This window comes from Globicephala melas, chromosome 1 (genome assembly GCF_963455315.2).
Source record: "Globicephala melas chromosome 1, mGloMel1.2, whole genome shotgun sequence".
NCBI lineage: Eukaryota > Metazoa > Chordata > Mammalia > Artiodactyla > Delphinidae > Globicephala > Globicephala melas.
In genome coordinates this window covers 119,604,785-119,627,622 of record NC_083314.1, presented here as the reverse complement: position 1 = coordinate 119,627,622, position 22,838 = coordinate 119,604,785, and the positions used below count along the sequence as shown (strand labels likewise).

The following is a 22,838-nucleotide window of genomic DNA, read 5'->3' as shown; positions in this document are numbered from 1 at the left end:
AAGGAATGGATTCTAAAAAAGTAACTCCAAGAATACATGTGAAGTGGATGCTTTTTTTTTGCGGGCCTCTCATTGTTGTGGCCTCTTCCGTTGCGGAGCACAGGCTCCGGACGTGCAGGCTCAGCGGCCATGGCTCACAGGCCCAGCCGCTCTGCAGCATGTGGGATCTTCTCGGACCGGGGCACGAACCCATGTCCCCTGCATCGCCAGGCGGACTCTCAACCACTGCGCCACCAGGAAGCCCTACTGGAAGATTTTTAATCACAGTCTCCACTTCAGTGCTTGTGATTGGTCTACTTACATTTTCTGTTTCTATTTCTGTTTTCTATTTCTTCCTGTTTCTGTATTGGAAAGTTTTTTTTTTAATAGGATTTATCTAGTACTTTGAAAACTAAATTAATAATGTTTTGAATATATTACATAATAAATATTATGACTTGAAATTGCATTAACGAGAATTTTCTCTTTCTTTACCCAGTAGATTGAGCAGCTGTTGTTAGTGAGATGTGCCAGTGAGAGATGGGGACTGTTCAAGATTTTGAAGTGTGATACCGGACATGTCGGTTATAACATTGATGAATTCAGACAGCGTTGGATAAGTGACCAGGCATAGTCCTGGGTGAGGACGGAGAGATGAATGAGACTTCTGCAGGAATTCAATTCAGTGGGAGAGACATAAGTAAATAGGTAATTGCATCTAATGTGATTAAGTGCTGTTAATCACTAAAGGAAAGAATAGTTCTCTGTGTCATGCACATTTTCCATGTGGTTTATTACATAGTTGTTTTTTGGACACTGGTCATCCAGATGTAATATTTCTCTACTAACCAGAATATTTGGTTAACCAAATTTTTCAATTCCCTGACCATACCTGAGTAACAGTTTATTTTACAAGTTATGATCATATCATTAAAAAAAACCCTCAATATTTACCACAGGGGAAAGCTGTGCAATCATTCTTTTCTATAGTTAATGGCTAATTTATTTTATCTCACTGTAGCACTTTATGATCCTTTCCAATTTCTAGGAATTTAGAGTCCCTTTCTGATTTTAGAATGGAGAAAAGAGAGTTTATTTCCATGTGGCATTGGTTTTTCACAAAAGCCGTGGCAATATTTTACTGATAAAAGAGCAAAGGTCAGTAATAGATTTCCATAAGTGATTAGCTATAAAAATGAGATAGTTAATAGGTACAGATCAAAACAATATTAGCAAAAAGTGGTTACAGCATTAAAATGGCTCAAATTATAATTCCTAATGAAGTATTGGATTTTTCTTTACTTGATCATAAAAATAATCTCCACAAAATTTAAGAGTCACATCTCTTTGGGTAAACATACCACTAGAAATTCTCTCACCATTGGGCTTTTTTGATCATTAAAATGTTACTAATGCTTTATCTGCATGTGTCCTGTGAGAATACTGCTTATCCCTTTCCCTTCTCACATTCTTTAGAAAGCTAGGAACAGTCCAGTCCTCTAAGTGACAGTGAATCCTAAGGCAGTGACTTTCCATTGACAACACGTGGCCCGAATACCTGTTTTTAACTTCCTGGGGATGTCGGTCCCTAAGCCCAAATACACCATCTCTTTCCTTCTACCTGGTTTCTTTATCCTTTTTGAGCTGGATTTGGGATGAAGTGTCTGCAATCTGCAATCTGACAGTTCAAGACGCTGTCACGACAGCTTTCTGCAGGCTTTCCTCAGCTCTCCTGGTTCCTATTTTACAGCCGTAGAGATGGCGCCTTTAGCTGGAGAATGAGTTTAAAACAAAACTTTTCCTTAAGTGGTCGGGCAGCTGAGGGGGCCGCTCTGATGCTGAGGAGGGGGACGTAGCATCCGAGTGCGGTTCTCAAGTCCCTCCGGGTCCGGCTCTGGACTCCAAGCAAAAGGGGCGGAGAGGAAGGGGCGGAGGTCAACCGCGCCCTCCACCCCGCCCAGGCGGTGAGCGCCGCTAGGTGCTAAAGGATCGGGGGAGCCCAGCGCACCCGGCAGGTTCCGCGCTGGGAGCGCGCGCAGAAGCACGCGCGGCGAGACAGAGTCGGAGCCCGGGCCGGAGCTGGAGCGAGAGCGCGGCACAGAGCCCCAGGAACCGGCGGCAGCGACGGAGCGAAGCCGGGCGCGGGATGGCCCACGGACCCGCGCGCTCTTCTGCTCCACCTAGAGCCCTGCCCGCGGCCCGGGATGCCAAGGTAAACACCCCTTCAGCGGCTGGATTCCCACGCGTTGGCCACCCGACTGAGGTTTAGCCACCCCACCTCGGATGCCCGGCGGCAGCAGCAGCCGGCGGCACCGGAGGGCACCTTAGCCTGAGCTGGCCAACAAGTTTGGACCAGATGCCCCAAGCTGGGGAGACCCGCAGAGCAATGTCTGATCCGTCTGGAGCCTGAGGTGCGCGCCTGGGGACCGGGTAGAACGGATCTCAGAGGAGGGAAACGGATAAAGGAAAAGATCCCCTTCCCTCTCCTTGCTTTCCCGCCCGCGACACTTCGACTCCGGCATCCTGGCCAGCGCAGGCCTTTGGCGCCCCCCGGGGTGGGAGGGAAATCGGCCTCTGGCGTTTGAGCAATCGCAGAAAGTTTCAGGCAGTTCAGAGGTTTGGGAAGGATGTTGCAAGCAGAGGCCTGGGGGCGGTGGGGTAGTAGTGATCGAAAGTCGAGCTGTGAGTAAGACCGGAGGAGGCGGCCGCCCTCCGGGCAGTCCCGGGCGGCCCCACTTGGGCAGGTCCCAAGAAAGGCTGGCTCCGGAATTCCTAGCCTCCCAGAAAGCTGCTGGGGAAACGCCGGTGGAAATAGCTCGGGGCGGGGTGGCAGTAGTGGCGGGTATAGAGGGTCTGTGACTCAGGCCTCAACTCACTAGAGAAAGAACGACAAATAAATAATTCGCCTGGGATGTAGCTACCCTGAAGCTATAACTTAGATCAACAGCATCTAGGCAGATGCGCCCACAGTGAGGGCGGCCTGCCTCCTATGCTCTCATCAGCCAACATTTCTGCACAGGTGGTAGCTGGACCAGAAAATCTTCCTAGAGACTCAACACTGAGCCTTCCAGGGGTCACTGATGTGTGTGGTTTGCTGTTATTTGACCTAAATCAAATAGTTTTAGAACTTATTCAGAGACGCCCCATGCAGCGTCAGTGAGCTTGTGGCTCCACTTTGCACCCTCCCAAAGTTTGGAGAAGATGATTTTGTCTGCCTGACAGTCATAGGTCTCAAAGAAATAATCTGCACTTTGGGGACAAAGCTCATCAGAGAAAAAAGCAGAAACTTTAGAAAGTCACCTAGTTATTAAAATAGACTATTATACTTTAAAAACTCAACTGGGTTTAAATCTAGCCTTGTTAAGCGACTTCGTAAACCTTAGGAGTTTTAAGGTGTCAGTGAATTGTCAGGAGGCAGTTTAGGAGGTGCCCAGTGGCAGAGTAGCCATAGAGGTTAACCAAGGGGTCTCAATTCTGGTAGCTTCTTTACCTTGAAAATGAAATGTGGAACTGCAGGCAGATGTGTGCTATTTTCAGTATGATGCAAGCTTGCTCATGACAGGCCAGATAAGTCTGATTCCCACCACAGGGTGCTGGGGAGCTTTGGCCTTCAATGTCAGATGAACAGTTATCCAGGGCTCATAATTTCTCTGTCTTTATGCTACAGATCTCTGGACCGCAAGCCTGCACTGTTTTGAGAGGGAGATGACTTGAGTGGCCAGCTCTTATCTCCACAACAATGTCCACGAACAATTCCAAACAGCCAGTGTCTCCTGCAGCCGGGCTCCTTTCAAATACAACTTGCCAAATGGAAGAAGAGCTTTCAATATCTTTTTCGATAACCTTCATGACAGTGGGAATCTTATCAAACAGCCTTGCTATTGCTATTCTCATGAAGGCATACCAGAGATTTAGACAGAAGTACAAGTCATCGTTTTTGCTTTTAGCTAGTGCTCTGGTAATCACAGATTTCTTTGGGCACCTCATCAATGGAGCTATAGCAGTCTTTGTATATGCTTCTGATAAAGACTGGATCCATTTTGACAAATCAAACGTCCTTTGCAGTATTTTTGGTATCTGCATGGTATTCTCTGGTCTGTGCCCACTTTTTCTAGGCAGTGTGATGGCCATTGAGCGATGTATTGGAGTCACCCAACCAATATTTCACTCTACGAAAATTACATCCAAACATGTTAAAATGATGTTGAGTGGAGTGTGCTTTTTTGCTGTTTTCGTAGCTTTGCTGCCCATCCTTGGGCATCGTGACTATAAAATTCAAGCATCGAAGACCTGGTGTTTCTACAAAACAGATCACATCAAAGACTGGGAAGACAGGTTTTATCTTTTACTTTTTTCATTTCTGGGGCTCCTAGCCCTTGGTATTTCATTTTTTTGCAATGCCATCACAGGAATTTCACTTTTAAGAGTTAAATTTAAAAGTCAGCAGCACAGACAAGGCAGGTCTCATCATTTTGAAATGGTCATCCAGCTCCTGGGTATAATGTGTGTCTCCTGCGTTTGCTGGAGTCCATTTCTGGTAAGGACCTACGGTTTTGACAATTTTTGCTTTGTTCAGTTAATCGATATTCAATACAAGGTTTCTTGTCTTTTCAAAGTTGGTAGTCTTGATGGGCAATGCTGTTTCATCTTTTAAATGCTGGAACTTACTTCTACTCAGAACTTACTTTAGTTCTCAGCTCTGGCTTAGAATTAAGCTATTTATGACATAGATGGTTATTTCCCCACAAGCCCAGAATTAAAAGAAATCTCTCCCTAAACAATTCTAACCATAGTGTTACCTGTTGCAGTGTGGTATAAAGTAATTTTCACAAAAGTAACATAGTTTTAATATACTGAATATGATTAGTTTCTAAAATGTGAAAAAAAAGGCTATAAAACAATATTAGAATGGACTCCAGTAAGTCTTGATAGAAAACCACATGGACTTGTAATTTATAGACTGGCTGCTTCTCAGCACACAATGACCAGGTCTCAGCTCGCAAAGGGAGGTGATGGGTTGAGATAGTTGGATAGTGTAGGTGAACTAGATGGGTAGATAAAGAATCACTAGTTCACTAACCCAGGATGATAGTAATGCAGGGAGGGGTATGATTGGCAGGAGAGCCAGGGATTCTTCTCTTATCATTTCATTCCTTCCTCTTTTTCAATTTAGCCAGCAGCTATATTTAACATCTTGGTATTTTTATTTGGAAATGACGGCTAAGTTTAAAGAATTAGCAACAAACATAAATCATTTATATGACTTTCTAGGTAGAAGACAAAATACTTATGATTGATAAGTATGACCATAACTGTCTCCAACAGTTTACTTTATGATGGAAAAAGTGATAACATACAACGAAAGAGAAAACATCCTTCTGTATGTAGCTCCTGATGGCAGTAAAGATTATTTTGATCCCTTTTTTTGTACCAGTGGGGAAACAGATTGGTATCCAAAGATAGTAATACAGGTGATACCCAGGTAGAGGTAAAGCAAAAGGGTGAGACAAAGGTAGACATAACACAAAGGTCATGGTCATACCTTGCATCGTGTTATGCAGGTGCTTGTTAATAATGCAGTTCTTCTAGGCCGCCTTAGGTCCATTGTCCAAGAACTGTTGCCAGTAGGGTTTTAATAACCAATCCTGATGGTCCTGGTGAACAGAAAAGTCTTTGAGAGCTGTTGCTGCAGACAGATCCTATGGTAGTTGATTTTATTCTGCAAAAAGATTTCTACTTTTAAAATATTTCTTGGGCTTCCCCGGTGGTGCAGTGGTTGAGAGTCCGCCTGCCGATGCAGGGGACGCGGGTTCGTGCCCCGATCCGGGAGGATCCCACATGCTGCAGAGCGGCTGGGCCCGTGAGCCATGGCCGCTGAGCCTGCGCATCCGGAGACTGTGCTCCGCAACGGGAGAGGCCACAGCAATGAGGGGCCCGTGTACTGCAAAAAAAAAAAAAAAAATTTGTTTCTATCTCTGTTATTTCCTCACAATTTGAATTTGGCTTCCGGAATTTTTGTATCATTTAAATATTTTTTTCGTGATGTTCCAGAACTCTCCTAGGGGCCCAACCGAGGAGAGGATAGGCTACATCTGTCAATGGCAAGTCAACGTTTTGAGGCTGGCTTATTGTCAATTTAGGAGGCCTTGGGTGACCCCAGTTAGGGGTCTCATCTGAGCTCATAGTTCAGTTGTTTGAATCTGAATAGCAGAGACGAGTTCTATCAACACATCGAGTCATTTCAGTGTTCATTCTTAGAGAGTTTAATTTATGCTACTTGACAAAGGAAATTCCCTTAGAGTAATGCTCCTCTTCTTCTTAAACTTTTAAATAGAGTAGCTTTTTAAAATAAACAGTGAGTCTGAGCAAAAACGAAATTAATTTGAGGGTTGGAAAGGGAATACTAAGAAAGGGAGAAAAGAGGTAGCTGAAAATATTTAAAGAAAATGTAAAAATGAAGGTCCTAGCTCTGGAGAAAACCTGAAAACCATGAAATAGTGAACTTAATGAGAGACAGATAATCTGGACAACTGGGCTAATCACTGGTGTTTTGGTTTTTGCTTGTTCTGAGTCACCTTTAAAATTCTACTTAGTTCTGGCTTTTGACTTTGAGAAATAGGAGTTATAGGTTAACTACTGTAAGGGAATGGAAAGTAACAAAATTTCATCCTCACCATGGATATTTTGAATTTATGTTTTTCTCTAATTTCTTTTCCTGAATTTTTGGTTTTCTTTACTGTTAAAATAGATATTACAATTTAATTCATATTTTGAACATATTTCCTAGTGGAATATAATTTTATTTTTGTGAAACATTTTCTGAGGTCTGCGTTCTATTTAACTGTGAATTATTGCTACACCTATGACACCAATGTATCAATACTTCTAAAATGCTTTTTAGTGTGGAAAATTATTTCTGCATTAGATGTGTAGTAGGTCTACCACAGATACCCCTGCTGGATTGATGTTTTAAGTTGTTTCAAGCATTATTTTCAGTTTCTCTTGTGGAGTCTTGGGTCTTCATGGCAAGTTCTGTCTGAAGGATTTATAACTTGTGGCCTGGACATAAGTGCCTTGCACATTACATTAAGACCACCAGATAGTTCTAAATGGAACCTGAGTGAAAAACCCAGGCTTGGGAATGCCAAAATAACACCTAACACCGATTCCTCTGTTGAACCATTTCTTCTTTACTACATAAGTGCCCAGGAGGAACTGCACAGGTATTAATGACTGAGCCATTATTCTCCACCCTATATTTTAAAAGCTTCTTGTTTAAAAAATATCTCTGAAACCAAGCTTCTAAATTCCCATAGATGCACTATAGTTGTGACATCTTCCATGTCAATGGCCTACTTTACACCATGTGCCTTCTCTCTATGATTGATGAGGATGAAATGTTGGATTTGTCATTTGAATGAACATCTGAAGACACTCTTTGACCTGTGTTCACTGTCATTTTCAAGCCTCAAACTGGAATGGGGTACAGGTGCATACACTAAAAGGAGGAAGTGAGTAATGCGGATGATGGTGTCTGGGTTTGGCAAGATTTACTGCATCAAAACATCAATAGTGGCATAATTTCTAAAACTTTTTAAATTTGTAGCTGATGAAAAGGGGGATACTTTATTAAGTTTGATGATTGACTTTAATACAAAGATAAGATGATCATGATGTTTGTTAGAAATTTCTCTTTTAATAGACTTAATTTTTCTTGTGTAGTTTTAGGTTTACAGAAAAATGAGTGGAAAACACAGAGTTCACATATAGCTCCTCATGTCTCCACCCCTCCACCCCACAGTCATCCTTATTATTAACATCTTGCACTGATGTAGTACATTCGTTACAATCAATGAGCCAATACTTGTACATTATTATTGACTAAAGTCTGTAGTTTACATTAGGGTTCTCCTTATGTTGTACAGTGTGTGGGTTTTGACAAATGTATATTGACATGTGTCCACCATTGCAGTATCATATAGAATAGTTTCACCACCCTAAAAATCCCCTATAGCTGTTTTTCTTAATTTAATGTTTGTTTGTTTTTTTCCCACAAAGGGGAAAATGTGTGTGTGTGTGTGTGTGTGTGTGTGTGTGTGTGTGTGTATTTTCAGGAACTGAAATTTAGAAATGTAGTACAATTGTAATATTAGTTTAAAATATAACTTGTTAATGACTTAAAAAAATTTTCAATAACTGAATTTTATAGTTTTAAACATGGTTAACTCATATAAATTCATTTAATTACAATCCCAACTGAAAAATTCAGGAAAATACAATAGGTACTTATTAGCTTACAATTCCATTTAGCAACAAGTTAATACAAAAATCTTTGAGAGTCAAATGGCAATTATAAAATTGTCTTGCATGCATTCTAGGTAAATCACTTTTTCCAAATAAATCTTGAAGATTTTTTGTGATGTTTCTAAAGTGACGGAGAAAAAGAAGACATTTAACAGCACTTCTAAGTAACATTTCCTTAATAGTCTTTGCTTCTGTCTTTCTACAGGTACTGATTCTTTTTAATGTTCCATTTCTAGAATATGTAGTCCTAAAAGGAATTTATTATTATTGCTATGCTTATTTCACTAGTTTGGCAGAGCATTAAATACTTGTTGACTGCTTGACTGTAACTTAAGTAGTATGAATGTCAAGAGATTGGAAATGATTGACCAGAATGTGGATTCTGAGTTCTGTAGGTGAGCGTTAATTAAGCAAATATTGAAACCAAATGGTAATTTTTAATCTGTTCCTTAAGTCAGCAACTGTCGAGTTATGACACAATTAAACTTCAGGGATCTTTTCTGGAAGGCTGTTTAGTTTGTTTACCTTCTCTTCAAGGGTAGAGGTTCATTTTGAATTGGGAAAAGAAGTATAAAGTATATGAAGAGAAAATGATACCTTATGTAGGTGAGTTTACCCAAGAAATGTGTTTTCTTGTGTAGGTAGAGTTTGAATTTGATTTTTCTAAGGTTGTTACTCTTCTGCTAGTATTTCTAGTCATATAGTTAAACATTTGGTCACTAAGATGTTTGTCAGATATAAATCAAAAAATGAATGGTTAATTGAATTCTACTGAATTACTAAAGGTATTGGCATCATAATGACCAGGTCTTACAGGGCTAGTGGCAAACGATGGAACAACACAACAGAATAGGACATTTTGACTACTAGTGAAGATTGCTTTCTTTGAGAGGCTGGCTCTCATTATTGTATGTAAGACCTGTGTAATGGAAATCTGTGTATGTGTCTTGTGCACCTGCCTCTACACTGAAAGGATGGTGAACAGATGTATAGTTACATGCTTCAAGTGAAAAGAAAAATACGGAAAATGTATAAATATGTATATACATAATGTGTACATGTTTGAATTATTTCCCAAACTAAAAAAATTAACTAATTTTTAAATTAGTTTAAAAATTTAACTAATTAGATCCATCATTGGATCTGATTGTACCAAATAAAAAGGGCTTTGAATGGGTTTCATTCTAAAATTAAAAACAAAATGGACTCTCACTCTCATATAGTTTTATGTCAGATCTTTTTGGTTATTCTTGCATTGCTGCTGATCTTAGAGGCGATTTGTCGGAAATTGTTTTAGCTGGTTTCCTCTGTGAAGTGGGAATGCTCCCCGGTTTGGAATGTGGAAGTAGCAATCATGATGTCTGGAGAAAGGACTGGTAAGACTTAGGTTCTACTTTTAGGAAATTCGTAAACAACTCAGACTCATGCAGCTTAAAATTCATATGCAGACGAAAAGGTATGTTTTAGAGATACATTAAATATAGTTTCTATGATGGGAATTCAGGCTGCTCTTGTGTTTGGGTGGACGTGGAGTACGTGGTGTGAGGTCAGTGACAGGAGCTGGCAGAGGAGCAGTTCTGAGAGATTTGGGAACATATTCCTGTCCCTGAAGCCTTGGTGTTCTCTTGCCTGGAGTACTCTCCTCCTGACATCCATGTGGCTCTCCCCCGACTCCTCTCTTAAATCTCATGTTGTCTAGGTAGTCTATCTTAAAAAGTACCCTTTCTCTTCTCTCCTCCATTGCTCTGCCTTATTTACTCTCATAGCACTTAGCAGTATTCGATAACATGGGGTACATTTCTCTGTTTATTTTGTGTTTTGGCTTCTGCCTCTAGCATGTAAGCTCCTTGAAGGAAGGGACCTCGATTATTGCTGCGTCCTCAGTTCTGAGACCAGTGCCTGGCACAGAGTTGAGCTCAGTAAGTATTTGCTAAATGAATCTCCCATAAAGGAGGGCTCAGTGGGTAATGGCCCTCATTTCCACTTTGGACCCAGTCTGCTGATGAGGTCAGGACTTAATTGGTCGGTCTCGGGAATACTTCCAATACTTTGAATTGGGATTTGGATTGGAGAAGTCCGAGAGGGGAACGTGTGTTCAGAGGTTCCCCAGGAGTATTAGTTGGAAATGGTGTCCTGGAGAATCCTGAACATTCTACAATTTGCATCTGGTGCTGGAATTTAGGAATTTTGTCAGCATCCTGGATAAACTAGGAATGATATTATTTTGTTATGATGTTTACATGCCAATTTCCTCTGTTAGTCTCAATGGTCCTTGGTAGCTAGGAGCTATATTACTGGTTTGTGTTTTAGTTTCTACAAGTAGTAGGTCATAAACCAATGTTAATTGAATGAATGGACTAAGGAACCAAGTATTAAATACAAAGTATTGAAGGCGAAGGAAACAATTAGGTGATATAACTTATTCATAGTTATATTTGCCCCATTATTATCTTTAGCGCCACCTTTTTCTCTACATGCACACATTTTTTCTCCCAAAATGTATGTATTTTTTATTGGTGTTTTATCTTTGAGGGGGTCACTTCAGGAGACAGAAGGAAAAACTTTCTTTGAGTAAAGACCTGCAGATACTGGTTGTACATTGTCATAAATAAAATCTCCAGAGTAATTGTCGAAATTTCTCTATAAAATAGGCTTGCTTACCTCAAGCCTTTGCCAGCTGATTGAGTGACTACATGGCTCAATTTGTATTGCTAATCAGACTAAAAGATTGAGGTCTTTTATTCAGGGAGGATTAATTCTCAGAGAACTCCAACAGACCTGCTTAGTAGACATGGTGCCCCACGCAGATCCCCTTTGTGGTGAGTTTTGCCCCTGGGGAAAGTACCCTCAGTCAAGGGAGCTGCCTTGCCCGTGGTTGTGCCCCCCTCTCTTTGGTCATTCTGCGTACAGTGACAGGTGGATGTGGGGATCCAAAGCACTTACCCCCTTGCCTCATTTGGGACATTTCTGAAGGGTCATATGCGCTTCAGAGCTTGTAGCTCCATTCCAGCTCTGCTTCTCCCTGTGCCAAGTCCTGCTTTCCTCATCACCTCACTGTGCTCAGAAAAATGCCTGCATGTAGATCTCTGTCTCAAAGTCTGCTTCCTGCAGTATCCGGTTTAGGACCGTTTTCTAGAAGTCCATTTGTTCACACATTATCTAAATATAAAGTATATTACACATAGGTTTACAGTGTGATTTGGTAAATATATTGAGTTATGCATAGGCCTTTGGAATTGAATTCATTTGAGTATATGATCTCTCTTCATGGAAAAGTATGGTGCAAAATTGGACCAAAAGTCAATCAATTAAAAAAAGACACTGCTAGGTTGAGAATTTACACAAAAGTCTGTTGATTTAGTTGTGCACGGTTGTCTGGAATACTTAGGTATTTTAAGTTTATTTACGCTTGGCAAAATATGGCTTCCTGTTTTTAAGGAGAGAGACATAAAAATGCCCAAAGATATCAGACATTGAGACGGCACTTACAAAACATTACTTGAATGATTCAAGTGTAAATGAATCAGAAACATGTGGATTAAATTTATACCCCCATGAATCTAAAACTCTTCTGGCTTAATGTGTTTTGGGGTTTTAAATTAAGCCCCCAAACATTTCAAGAACAATTCAAGATGTTGATTTGCCCCAAATCTCTCTGGGTTGCCAGTTTTAACTTTATTTGCTTAGTCTCATCCTTACAGGAGGTATATAAAATGCATTTGCATTTATGTTTGCTTCGGAAATCATTTACAGCCACACCAGATTTTAACTGTTATTTCAATGCCATTTATCTGTATTTAGAGAGGATTTCATTCAATAGGAGAATTTTGTCTTTTGATATTTGCAAATATTACCTTTCAAAGCTTGTGTAAATTTGTCATTCTGTCAGTCCTCCGTCCTGGGTGTCAGGATGGTAATGCCACAGAGGAGTGGGTACAGTTGTGGCTTTATACAGACAGGGAGATGTTTTTTTTCACTCCTTCTAAGCTATTGAATCCCCAAATTAAATTCAGATTGTGAAATGCCAAAACAGAGTATGGCTGCGGTGTGACGGCAAAGGAGACAGAGACAACTGGATTGTGTAAAAGATTCCCTTTAGCTTTTAGTGCACAGTCCCAAGTCAAGCATTTCTTTTAGAATGCTCTAGTTATTTAAGCACAGGCGGGGGGTGGGGCAGGGTCCCAGCCCCACCATCTCTTAGCTGTGACCTGGAGTTACTCTAAACCAATTTTGTACATCCGTGAACTGATTATAAAAATGGATCTTACTTAAAAGTACCACTGGAAAATATGATTTGTCCTCCTTACAATCTCATAACATAGTGATTGGCATACAGTAAATGCTCAACACAGTCCCCAGATCCTCAAGCGTCTATTGCCGTTATTGCTACCTGCCATCTCAGTTAGAAATAGTCATCTGTGTTTAGTCCAGATGTTTTCCATTTCTCCTGTCTTGAGAAGGTTTGGTCACGCTGGGATCAGAAAACGTTCCTGAACAATGTCCCTCGAAGGTTCAGATTATTGTGCCTCATTTCACTGTCTCACCAGAAGTAAAGATGTTTTTGTGCTAATCTTTCACATCTTATTTGAATTCAAATAATCTAATAATGTAGTATTATAATTATAATAATGTATTAGATATTAACTTATACATTGTTGAACCAAGCTAAAATTAGCAAAAACTATTGAGACTGTTATGTATAAAGTACTACTATTGGGGCTGTGCCCAAAAGATAAAGCTTTTTCCTCGAAGAGCTGACAACTTAGTTGGAGTAAAAGATATACTCGAGGAGCTAAAATATTAGCTCAGTGTCATGTAGTAGTTAAGAGCCTGGGTTCACGTCCTGTTTCTTCTGGTTCCTGTGTGTCCCTAACCACTCTGTGCTTCAATTTCTTCACATGTAAAATAGGTAGAGTAATAGTATCTCTTCATTGGGTTGTTGTGAGGACTAAATAAATGAATAGATGTAAGTTAAAATAGTGCCTGACATAGTACCATATGCTTCAGTTATTATACTATTATCGTTACGTTGCTATTACTGGCAAATATTAATGCTGTCGACCAATAAAAGCCAACAAAAGATCATCTCTCAACAAGCTGATCAAAGGCACTTTTTAATTAGTTATTAAGTGAATAAGGGTGCTATAGTAGGAAGCCGTTACTTCCAATTTGGTAGTCCACAAGGAATTATTTGTCTACTTGTTTGACAAACGTTTATTGAGCACCTGCCAGGTGCCAGGCAGTGTTCTAGATGCAGAATAACAACCTCTGTGATTTAATTGGTCACTATATCTATGACCTTAATTAACAGTGTTTATAGAAAAGGAAAAAGGAAGACATATATAGAAAATTGAAATATGAAGATATTTGATTATAATTTATGTTAGAATAAAATAGCAGATACATGTCAATCCCAAACTCCCCAACTATCCCTCTGCTATGTTTAAAATGGATAACCAAATAAATGCCTTTGCTTGAAAAAAATACAATAAAATAGCTATGGCAAAAAAAAAAAAAGAAAAAGAGTAGCAGGCATACTGTTATGAATGTAGTGGATAAGATTATTTTTGGTAACTTATAAATATCTATAGCATATCATTTAGAAGGAAATATTACTGGAAAAAATTGTGATCCAAAGTCAAGTAATGTAAATTGTAAGGTAAAACAAGGAGAAAACAGATACTAATGTATATAATTTCTAGAGATATAAAAGTGTAAGAATAACAAACTCTTTAGTATTTGGGACAGGCTTGAACAAGATTAGAATACAGCAGCTTGTAATAAATTAATATTAAAAGCTAGATTTTTTAAGTAATGAAATATGAGTAGTAGAAAAATTAAATCAGATGATAAAAATTTCATAATTCAAAGTAATATTTTATACTATCTTTTGACAAGGGAAGTGACTCAGGATATAGAAGAGAAATAAATGTTGGTGAAATGAAACATCACAAAACCCAATCATTCCATCCAAGAATTTAGGTTAAGAAAGTGTTAGCAAGGACTGAAGGTAAAGAAAAACAAGTTGCTATGAACATTAATAATATAAATGAAGAAAATTAAAAAATCATTTATTCTTTAATCTACTTGTTAATTTACTCACTGATTTATTCTTTGAGCAGGTTTTTACTGAACAAAAGGCTGGGTGTCTCTCCAGGTGGAGAGTAAAGCATAGAGACAGAGACATGACCTGGGAAAATTTTCCTGAGCCAAATTCTAGGAATCATATTTTCTAGCTCCTTCAATTTACCCACAACTTTTGTGCTCGCTCCTCCAATCTCTCTTATGTGCGTCCTCCTTTTCCTTTTCTTTCTTCTTTTAGTATGACGTAAATAAAACTATTTGTATTTTTTTGACCTTGCCTGGGAGCAGGGTAGAGGGTTAATTGCTTTAGTAATAGTGGAGGAACCTCTGGGTCCAAAGGTGTATTAGTATTAAATAATAAATAATAACATTGCTGTAGCAGCAGCAGCAACAGTCATTGTTGCTATTACTTTGATTACATCTTCCCCTGTTTTGCTTCTCGCATTTTTGTTCATGGCGGAGGACCAGAAAACAAGGAAAATAAAAACCACACAACAGACAGAGAAACGGAATGCAGGATGGGGAGCGAAGCAGGGATGAAGCAGCGAAGGCAGCAGAAAGCTGGCATATATAGATGTGAGGGTGGAGAGGCACTCTCATGTTATAGGAACTCTGCTGGAAAGGAAAGACCTCGCCTTATTTCCACGGGCATCTTATCCTTATTAAGGAATATTAAATTTCATGTGTTATAGTCCCTCAAGCTACTTTGAAATAATGCAATGTTTTCTTTAACTATAAAATTTTATTGTAAGAAAGTACATCAAGCTACAAATTAAAATTTTAAAAAATCTTCCAAATCTGACTACCCAGAGATAAACACTATTAACATACTGGGTGCATCCTTTTACTCATCTGATACAGAATACATATTAGTTTAATTTCTTTGATTAACGGAGTGAACTTTTTTTCTTATATTATTGGGCATTATCTCCTTTCTTTTGTGAATGTGTGGGTATCTGTAAATGATTTTCAAGAACTTTTTGGATAACAAAGACCAGATAATGCTAATATATAAAAATAATTATAAAATCAATTGTTATAAAAGCAATTGTTTTTCCGTATTCATTGTTCACCTTTTAACTTAGTATTTTAATTATACAAGTAGTGAATGAATCAATAATTTCTTTTGTAGTTACTGCTTTCTGTTTCATGTTAAGAAATACTTTTTCAGGCTAAGATGACATTGGTATTCATTTCTTTTTTCTTCTAGCACTTTTGCTTTTTCATTTTTTTGTATTTATGTTTTTAATACATTCATAGTTTATGTTGGTTTAATTTGCAAATTAATAACATGAATTTTCTTTTGAATGGTTAGCTAGTTATCCCAAATCATTTATTAAATGGTCTTTCTGCAGCTGTTCTAAATTCCTACCTTTATTACATATGAAATTCTTAAATGTGTTTGGATCTTTCTTTCTTTTTTTTTTTTTTTTTTGCGGTACGCAGGCCTCTCTCTGTTGTGGCCTCTCCCGTTGCGGAGCACAGGCTCCGGACGCACAGGCCCAGCGGCCGTGGCTCACGGGCCTAGCCGCTCCGCGGCATGTGGGATCCTCCCGGACCAGGGCACGAACCCATGTCCCCTGCATCGGCAGGCAGACTCTCAACCACTGCGCCACCAGGGAAGCCCTATTTGGATCTTTCTATATTCTTTATTTCATCCTATTGATCTAAATTTAACTTTACGTACAATTACCATTTTCTTCACATTTTATTTAGACTTGTGTTCAGTTTATCAGTTACAATATAGAGTGTCCCCTTTCGTGATCATAATCATGTTTTGAATAATAATTTTGTAGTTTTGTCATAACACAAAATTTGAAATTTTTCTTTTAAAATTAGTCTTTCCAGAGGGCTGTTTAGTTTAACAGTTTAAAAATGCCTTATATCCTTTGTCAGTTGCTTCACCACTGTAAAGCAATTATACTCCAATGAAGATGTTAAAAAAAAAAAAATGGCATACATCAACTTACAAACCTTACTGTTTTCAAGTTAGTTAACTTCTTGGTTTCTTTCTTTCTTTCTTTCTTTTTTAGTTAACTTCTTATTATCAGATTTTGTAAATATCCCATGGGCATTTGAAAAGAATTTACACTCTTTTTTAAGCTACAAAGTTCAATACATAGGTATTAAATCAATATTATTGGTAATAGAATATTATTTTCTTATTATTCTTTCTAATTGTTCTGTCAGATAATGTGTATGAGGGCTTCCCTGGTGGCGCAGTGGTTGAGAGTCCGCCTGCCGATGCAGGGGACACGGGTTCATGCCCCGGTCCGGGAAGATCCCACATGCCGCGGAGCGGCTAGGCCCGTGAGCCATGGCCGCTGAGCCTGCGCGTCCGGAGCCTGTGCTCCGCAACGGGAGAGGCCACAGCAGTGACAGGCCGCGTATGGCAAAAAAAAAAAAAAAAAAAAAAAAAAAAAAAAAAAGTGTATGAGAACTTGGAATTTTATTATATTTGTGTTTTGTTAGTTTATATTTGTATTTCTAATGGTTTTCATTGGATTTCGATGATTTAGATTTCAACATAATGTCATCGGGGTTAATTCATGTCTTTTATATCTTTGTTGTAAATTATTCCTTTTATAAACATAAAGCAACCTTCCCTCTCACTTTTAAAACAGTTTGCCTTAAATTCTTTTTATCTTATACTGAAGGTGAGCATTATTAGTGCAATGAAAGCAATAGAATTTTCGGGTTTTTTGCATTTTGTTTGTGCGTTTACTATTATTGGGATAGTCTAAGAATCTTTTTGTGCCATTCTTATTAATGGAATACAGCATCATCATAACATTCAAGCAGAACAAGAAGAGCTTTTCTCTCCCTCTCTGTCATGACCCCAATACCTCTTGGTTGAGCTCTAGAATTCTGACATTGAAGAAAATACAACATGGGGAATAAATTTTCTGATATTCTGTAGTATGTACTCTGGTGGGTGCTTTAGTTCTGCTAATTTGGGAAGCATGAAGTTGAATCAGAAGGGGGGTCAGTGAAGGGAAGAGCATGGCTAATTTCCAGTTTAGAAAGTAGGTCAGTTCTACCTGTTCCCACGAATTTGTTACAGACCACAGTGGACCTCAGCACCTGTAACTGGCCTGTCCCTGCTCCAGGTTGTAGTTTGGAATTGCCCAAGACCTATGCACTAGGAAGAAACTTCTGAGAATGTTTCTGCAACCCAGCATATCCCGTGGATAGGCTTAAATTAGAAATGCAGTCTTTTTGGGGAAAAGCCAGATTAGAATTGCATATAGAAAGAAAAAACTGTGTGAATGCCTTCTTTCTCCTCATTTCCTAATATGAAAGCTTATTTCCAAATTGCAACACAGAAGTAACAACACATATCTCTTTCATTATGCTTGTGTTCAGTGCAGTGAACAGAAAATTAGTTTCTGATACAGTTTAATATTTATATGCTTCTATAATGACATTTTTGTGACTGACCATTTCAGTGTTTCTCTCATATACTATTTCTGAATCAAAAAATGACCTGACATACAAAAGAGCTAAAAAAAAAATTCCATAGTCTTTATAATCTTTGCTAGCATGAGGTGGTTTTGAAGCTATTATAGGGTGTGTGGTGATTGTTTTTTCCATTGAAAGTCCAAAGACAGCTAAGGCAGACTCTTTCTTATTTCAAGGGAATATAAAGAATTGCTGTTTTCAATCAAGAAAAACAAATACTAAGCAGTTCTAAATGCATGACATTTAGAGGACATCTTTGCCTTTCTAGTTCATCTCTCTAAGCTTGTATCAGGCTCATCTGTGGATACGGATGCCAGGGCCAGCTTGCTAAAAGCATTCCTGGATGATGGAGAAGACAACAGTATGTCTCAGAGTAATTTCCATTGTGTGCTATTGACCTCCTGATTGAGCACTTTAGGTTTGTCTATCTAAGATAAATGGTAGTAATACAAAAGCTAGCCTGCTTATTTCGAGGGTTTTAGATTGACGTGGATTTCACGTTTGATTTGGCAAGCCATTTTATATTTGGCTGTTACGATGAATGAATAACCAGCTTTACCTATATTGGTGTCCTTGTCTCGAATACCTGCTTTGAGTATGAATTGACTTAATCTATAACCACAGCATTGGAGTCACCTTTCTCTTGGATTTCTTGGTTTGTTTTACCTGGTTGCCGAAAGCTCAAGTTCATGTCAATTCAACTTGCTCAGAGCTTATTTATCTGCTAAACAGGATAATGAGACAAGTAAGCAATCAGTTAAAAATCACGCATCACAGTGATTTCTGAAGGATGCCCAGCATATTCAGGTCCTGAGCAGAGTAACAAAGCCTCGTGAGTCCTGAGGAGTTTCTTTGTTACCTCCACCCCACTACCCACATTTCTCCAACAACAAAACCAAAACGTTTCAGCTTGAAGGATGGTGTGTATTCTGGAATTAAGCTCATTTTTCCTGTCCACTGAATGCCACTGGCATCTGTGGGAAACAGGAGCCTTCTTTGTGGTAGGTAGAGGGAGAAGTTTGGTCTCCCTATTCGGTGACAGATTACCACCTAGCCTGAGGAGGGGACAGAGGAATTAATGTGCTAGCATGACTTTAAGTACAGGTGAATACAGTTCCTTAAATAATGCTTTTATAATTAAAATCAGAACACTCATATATGAATGTTGCTTAAGTAACTTAAGTATTTTTCCTTCCAAAATTTCTTGAAGAAAATCTAACGTTTCATAAATGAAATGCCGAAATTGCATGGTTTAGCATGAAGTATAGTCAAATGTATATACGGCTGGTGGCTAAAGATCATCTCTCTAGGAGAATATGTCGCTATAGCATGTTATACTGATGCAAATCTGATTTTCTTTTTATTAGAGAAATTACAATTCTGGAAGTCTTGATTTGTTTTTATTTATATCTAATGATTTTCTTCATGAAACCTGTTCTGATTATTCTAACCCACATTTATCTCTCTTTCTATGGATAAAGTATAGCATCAAATTCTATATAGTCATAAATTTGCACTACTTGTCTTGTGACTGTCTAATATCTCAAATGGACAGGGAGCCCCTAATGACAGAGTCAAGGCCATATGTTTCTACTCTATTTCTTGTGGTGCGTGGTACACTACTTGGAGAGGTTCAAGGAAAATGCAGCTCATCCATTAGAATCCTTTCATTACAAAAGAAATTAGTGAATGAAGCAACATCCTTATAATGATGGTTATTAAATGCATATGATGTCACATAAGGATTTTATTTTTAAATGTTAGTTTTGGAAAAAAGCAGTAAAGTTCTTGAAAGGTAACTAGAAACTATAACTGTGGTGATCATTTTAAACGTAAAGTTTTTGCCTAGAAATTTCATTTTGTAGTGTGAGAATTAATTAAAACCCCTCATCTATATAGCTCCTGCCATATGCCAGACAATGCTCTCAGCAGTTTACAGATGTTAACTCACTGAATCCCTATTACCTTTTCAATTGTATATTTCTTCAGACATGGAAACTATTTACGATTCTGTATGTTCAGAAGGTTTACCCAAAGAATACAATCGTATTCTTGGACATTATTTGCATTTAGCTGGACATTATTTGCATTTAGCATCATGAGCAGTTGTAACATCACTGGCCATGTGTTACAATGCAAATTTTATATAGTTAAAATTAAGATATCTTCAGATTTCAGTCAAGAGAAGAGCTCTGACATGAAGAGAGCTCAAAGACATTGAGATGGTTGTAATTTGTGAAGAAAGATGAACAGGATTAAAAGGAGGATTATTTTTGTACTCTACTATTTTTCTGACATAGGCCTGACTGGGAGTAAGTCCTTGAACAAATTTGCTAAAAAAGTCTGCCTTAAATAAATTAGAAAAAAAAAAATTGCTTCTCTTCTTCCTATTGATAATATCCTTAGTCTCCTACCTTTTCCTGCTGTCCCCAAGCTAAATGGGTCCTAATTTATCTGGGTAAATTACAAAAATGATAATAGCAGCTCTGTTAGTTGCTATTGAATATCAAGAATAGCGTGCCATGAAGAGCCAGTTTCAGAATTTTGATTATAGCAAAACAAACTTTTATCCTGAAAATGTGTTTATCTCTCAGTGAACAGCCTCTTTGTTCCAAATGTCTTGCAGTCATAACCAGGCATGTTTGCAGCTGGAAGAAGCCATCATCCTTGATTTTTAGAGAGAGCTGAAGATATGGCCTTAGTGAAAATTCACTCTAAAAAAAACCCTAAAATGCATCCGTAAATATAATATGTTTAGAAATGTTCATTTATTCAATAAATATTTTTCTTAGAGCCTTTCATGTGTCAGAGACTGTTCTGTGTTCTAGGAGCATGGTGCTGGATAAGACAGGCAATATTCCGTCTTTTATGGAGGTTACATTCTTCTGAGGGTGGTGGTAGCCAGGGGTAGGGACTATTTGCGGGGAGAGAGAGAGAGAGAGAGAGAGAGAGAGAGAGAGGAAGAAGAAGTAAACAAAGAAATTAACAGAATGACTTCGTATAGCTGTATGTGCTATGACAGAGGGTGGGCTGGGACTCTTTTAGATTGGATGGTCAGGGAAGGCTTCATGATGAGGTTAGCCCTGGATGACAAAAAGGAGTCAGCCACAGGAAGATATATGGGCAGGGTGGTCGGGTAGAGGGAACAACCAGCACAAAAAACTCAGTGGTGGGTATAAGCTTCTTGTAATGAGAAGCAAAACCATTTGTTTTGGTTTACCTAACCACAGGTAAGGGTGGTAGGATTTGAGGATGGAGAGGAAGGCAAGGGTCAGATTTTCAAGGACGTTTTAGGTCACTGTGAGTTTGGATTAAATTAGGTTGAAATGCTTTCTTAACAAGAGAAAGATATGATCTGACGTATGGCTTTAAAGGATCATTTTGGTTTCTACATAGAGAATGGATTACAGCAGAGCAGGAATATGGCAGAAAGTTGTTTGAAAAATTTCATTTGAAATATAAGTAATGTATACATTGCTTTTCTAGAACTTATATTGGGAAGTAAGGCAAATAATAAATCACTGTTAAATAAAGATTAGCTTGTGAGTAACAAAGGAAACACTTTCGAAACAATTCTCCTTAAGGCTTAAAATACAATTATATTGTGTGGCAAAAGTTTTAAAGGAAACATTTAGTTTCATCTTATCTATTCTACTTGGTTTATAATCTCAGTACATCTTCTTTGCTGCCTTAGCAAAGGGCATTGTTATGAACATTCATTTGGTTGAAATATGCAGTTATCCATCCTATTTTGCTTTTGAGATGAGGTTATTTGGCTCTCTTTTAATTCTCTCTCTTTTTTTTTGCGGTACGCGGGCCTCTCACCGTTGTGGCCTCTCCCGTTGCGGAGCACAGGCTCCGGACGCGCAGGCACAGTGGCCATGGCTCACGCGCCCAGCCGCTCCACGGCATGTGAGATCTTCCCGGACCGAGGCATGAACCCGTGTCCCCTGCATAGGCAGGCGGACTCTCAACCACTGCGTCACCAGGGAAGCCCTAATTCTCTTTATTATTGTAATCTTTTTTGATTTTGGTTTTGCACAGCTACACACACACACACACACACACTCACACTCACACTCACAAATTTGATAACTTCATGCTTTAGTTACAAATGATTTTCTGTTTCTTGACCCTAGAACAGCGGTCCCCAACCCTTGGGCTGGGGACCGGTACCAGTCTGTGGCATTTTAGGAACCGGGCCATACACAGGAGTGAAGCTTCATCTGCCACTCCCCAGCGCTCCCCATTGCTTGCATTACTGCCTGAACCATCCCCCCTCGCATCTATGGAAAAATTGTCTTCCACGAAACCAGTCGCTGGTTCCAAAAGGTTGGGAACCGCTGCTCTAGAGAAATCAGCTTTGAAATGCCCTAATAATTATTTTACAACAAAAGAAAAATGTTCAACCATTATTGTGTCTATGATAACAGTATGAAGGAAACACATGTACATGCATTTCTAGAAGAGTGTGTGTTACATGTCAGATGGACCATGGGCCAGGAGTTTACATATCCCTTGTTTGGGGTTTTTAGGTTTTGACTCTGGAATTAAAAACATTTTTTTTTTTTTTACTATTGATTTTAATACTATAGTTCCCATTGTTTAAACTGTATAACGCAGGAATGGGGCATATCCTTTTATTTTACAGAGCTTTTCTACAGGGCCTTAAAGTATTTAAGGGCAGAGAAAGAGAGCAAACCCCACCATAACAAGCCTCAGCTAATTCTGACTTGAGAAGAGGCTGTGTTTTCTGAGTCAAGGCGCTTAACTATTCTCTAGCTTCTGTTGCTGGGAAGAAAGGATCAGTATTCATTCCCTGTTGAATGGCATAGTTAGGACCTCAGTACAATTCTTTGACTTGGAAAAATTGTTGTTTCCCACTTTAGTTCTGCATTCACTTACCAAATATTTAGCAGGCACCTACTATAGTCAAAGATGTCTTGATTTTTTATGTTGTCTACATCAATGAGCATCTTCATCAGTGTTGACTCCACAACATAATGACT

General features: G+C 38.8%; 1 protein-coding gene across 1 annotated transcript in view; it reads left to right on the top strand.

Moving 5' to 3' along the window:
• Positions 1-2,085: 2,085 nt before the first annotated feature.
• The window catches only part of PTGFR (prostaglandin F receptor), a 57,861-nt gene continuing 37,108 nt past the window's right edge, over positions 2,086-22,838 (top strand). Inside the window, exons 1-2 of the mRNA XM_030866032.2 lie at positions 2,086-2,191; positions 3,647-4,516. Coding sequence (XP_030721892.1) covers positions 3,719-4,516 — 798 coding nt within the window. The 5' untranslated portion in view covers positions 2,086-2,191; positions 3,647-3,718. The remainder of the gene's footprint in view (positions 2,192-3,646; positions 4,517-22,838) is intronic.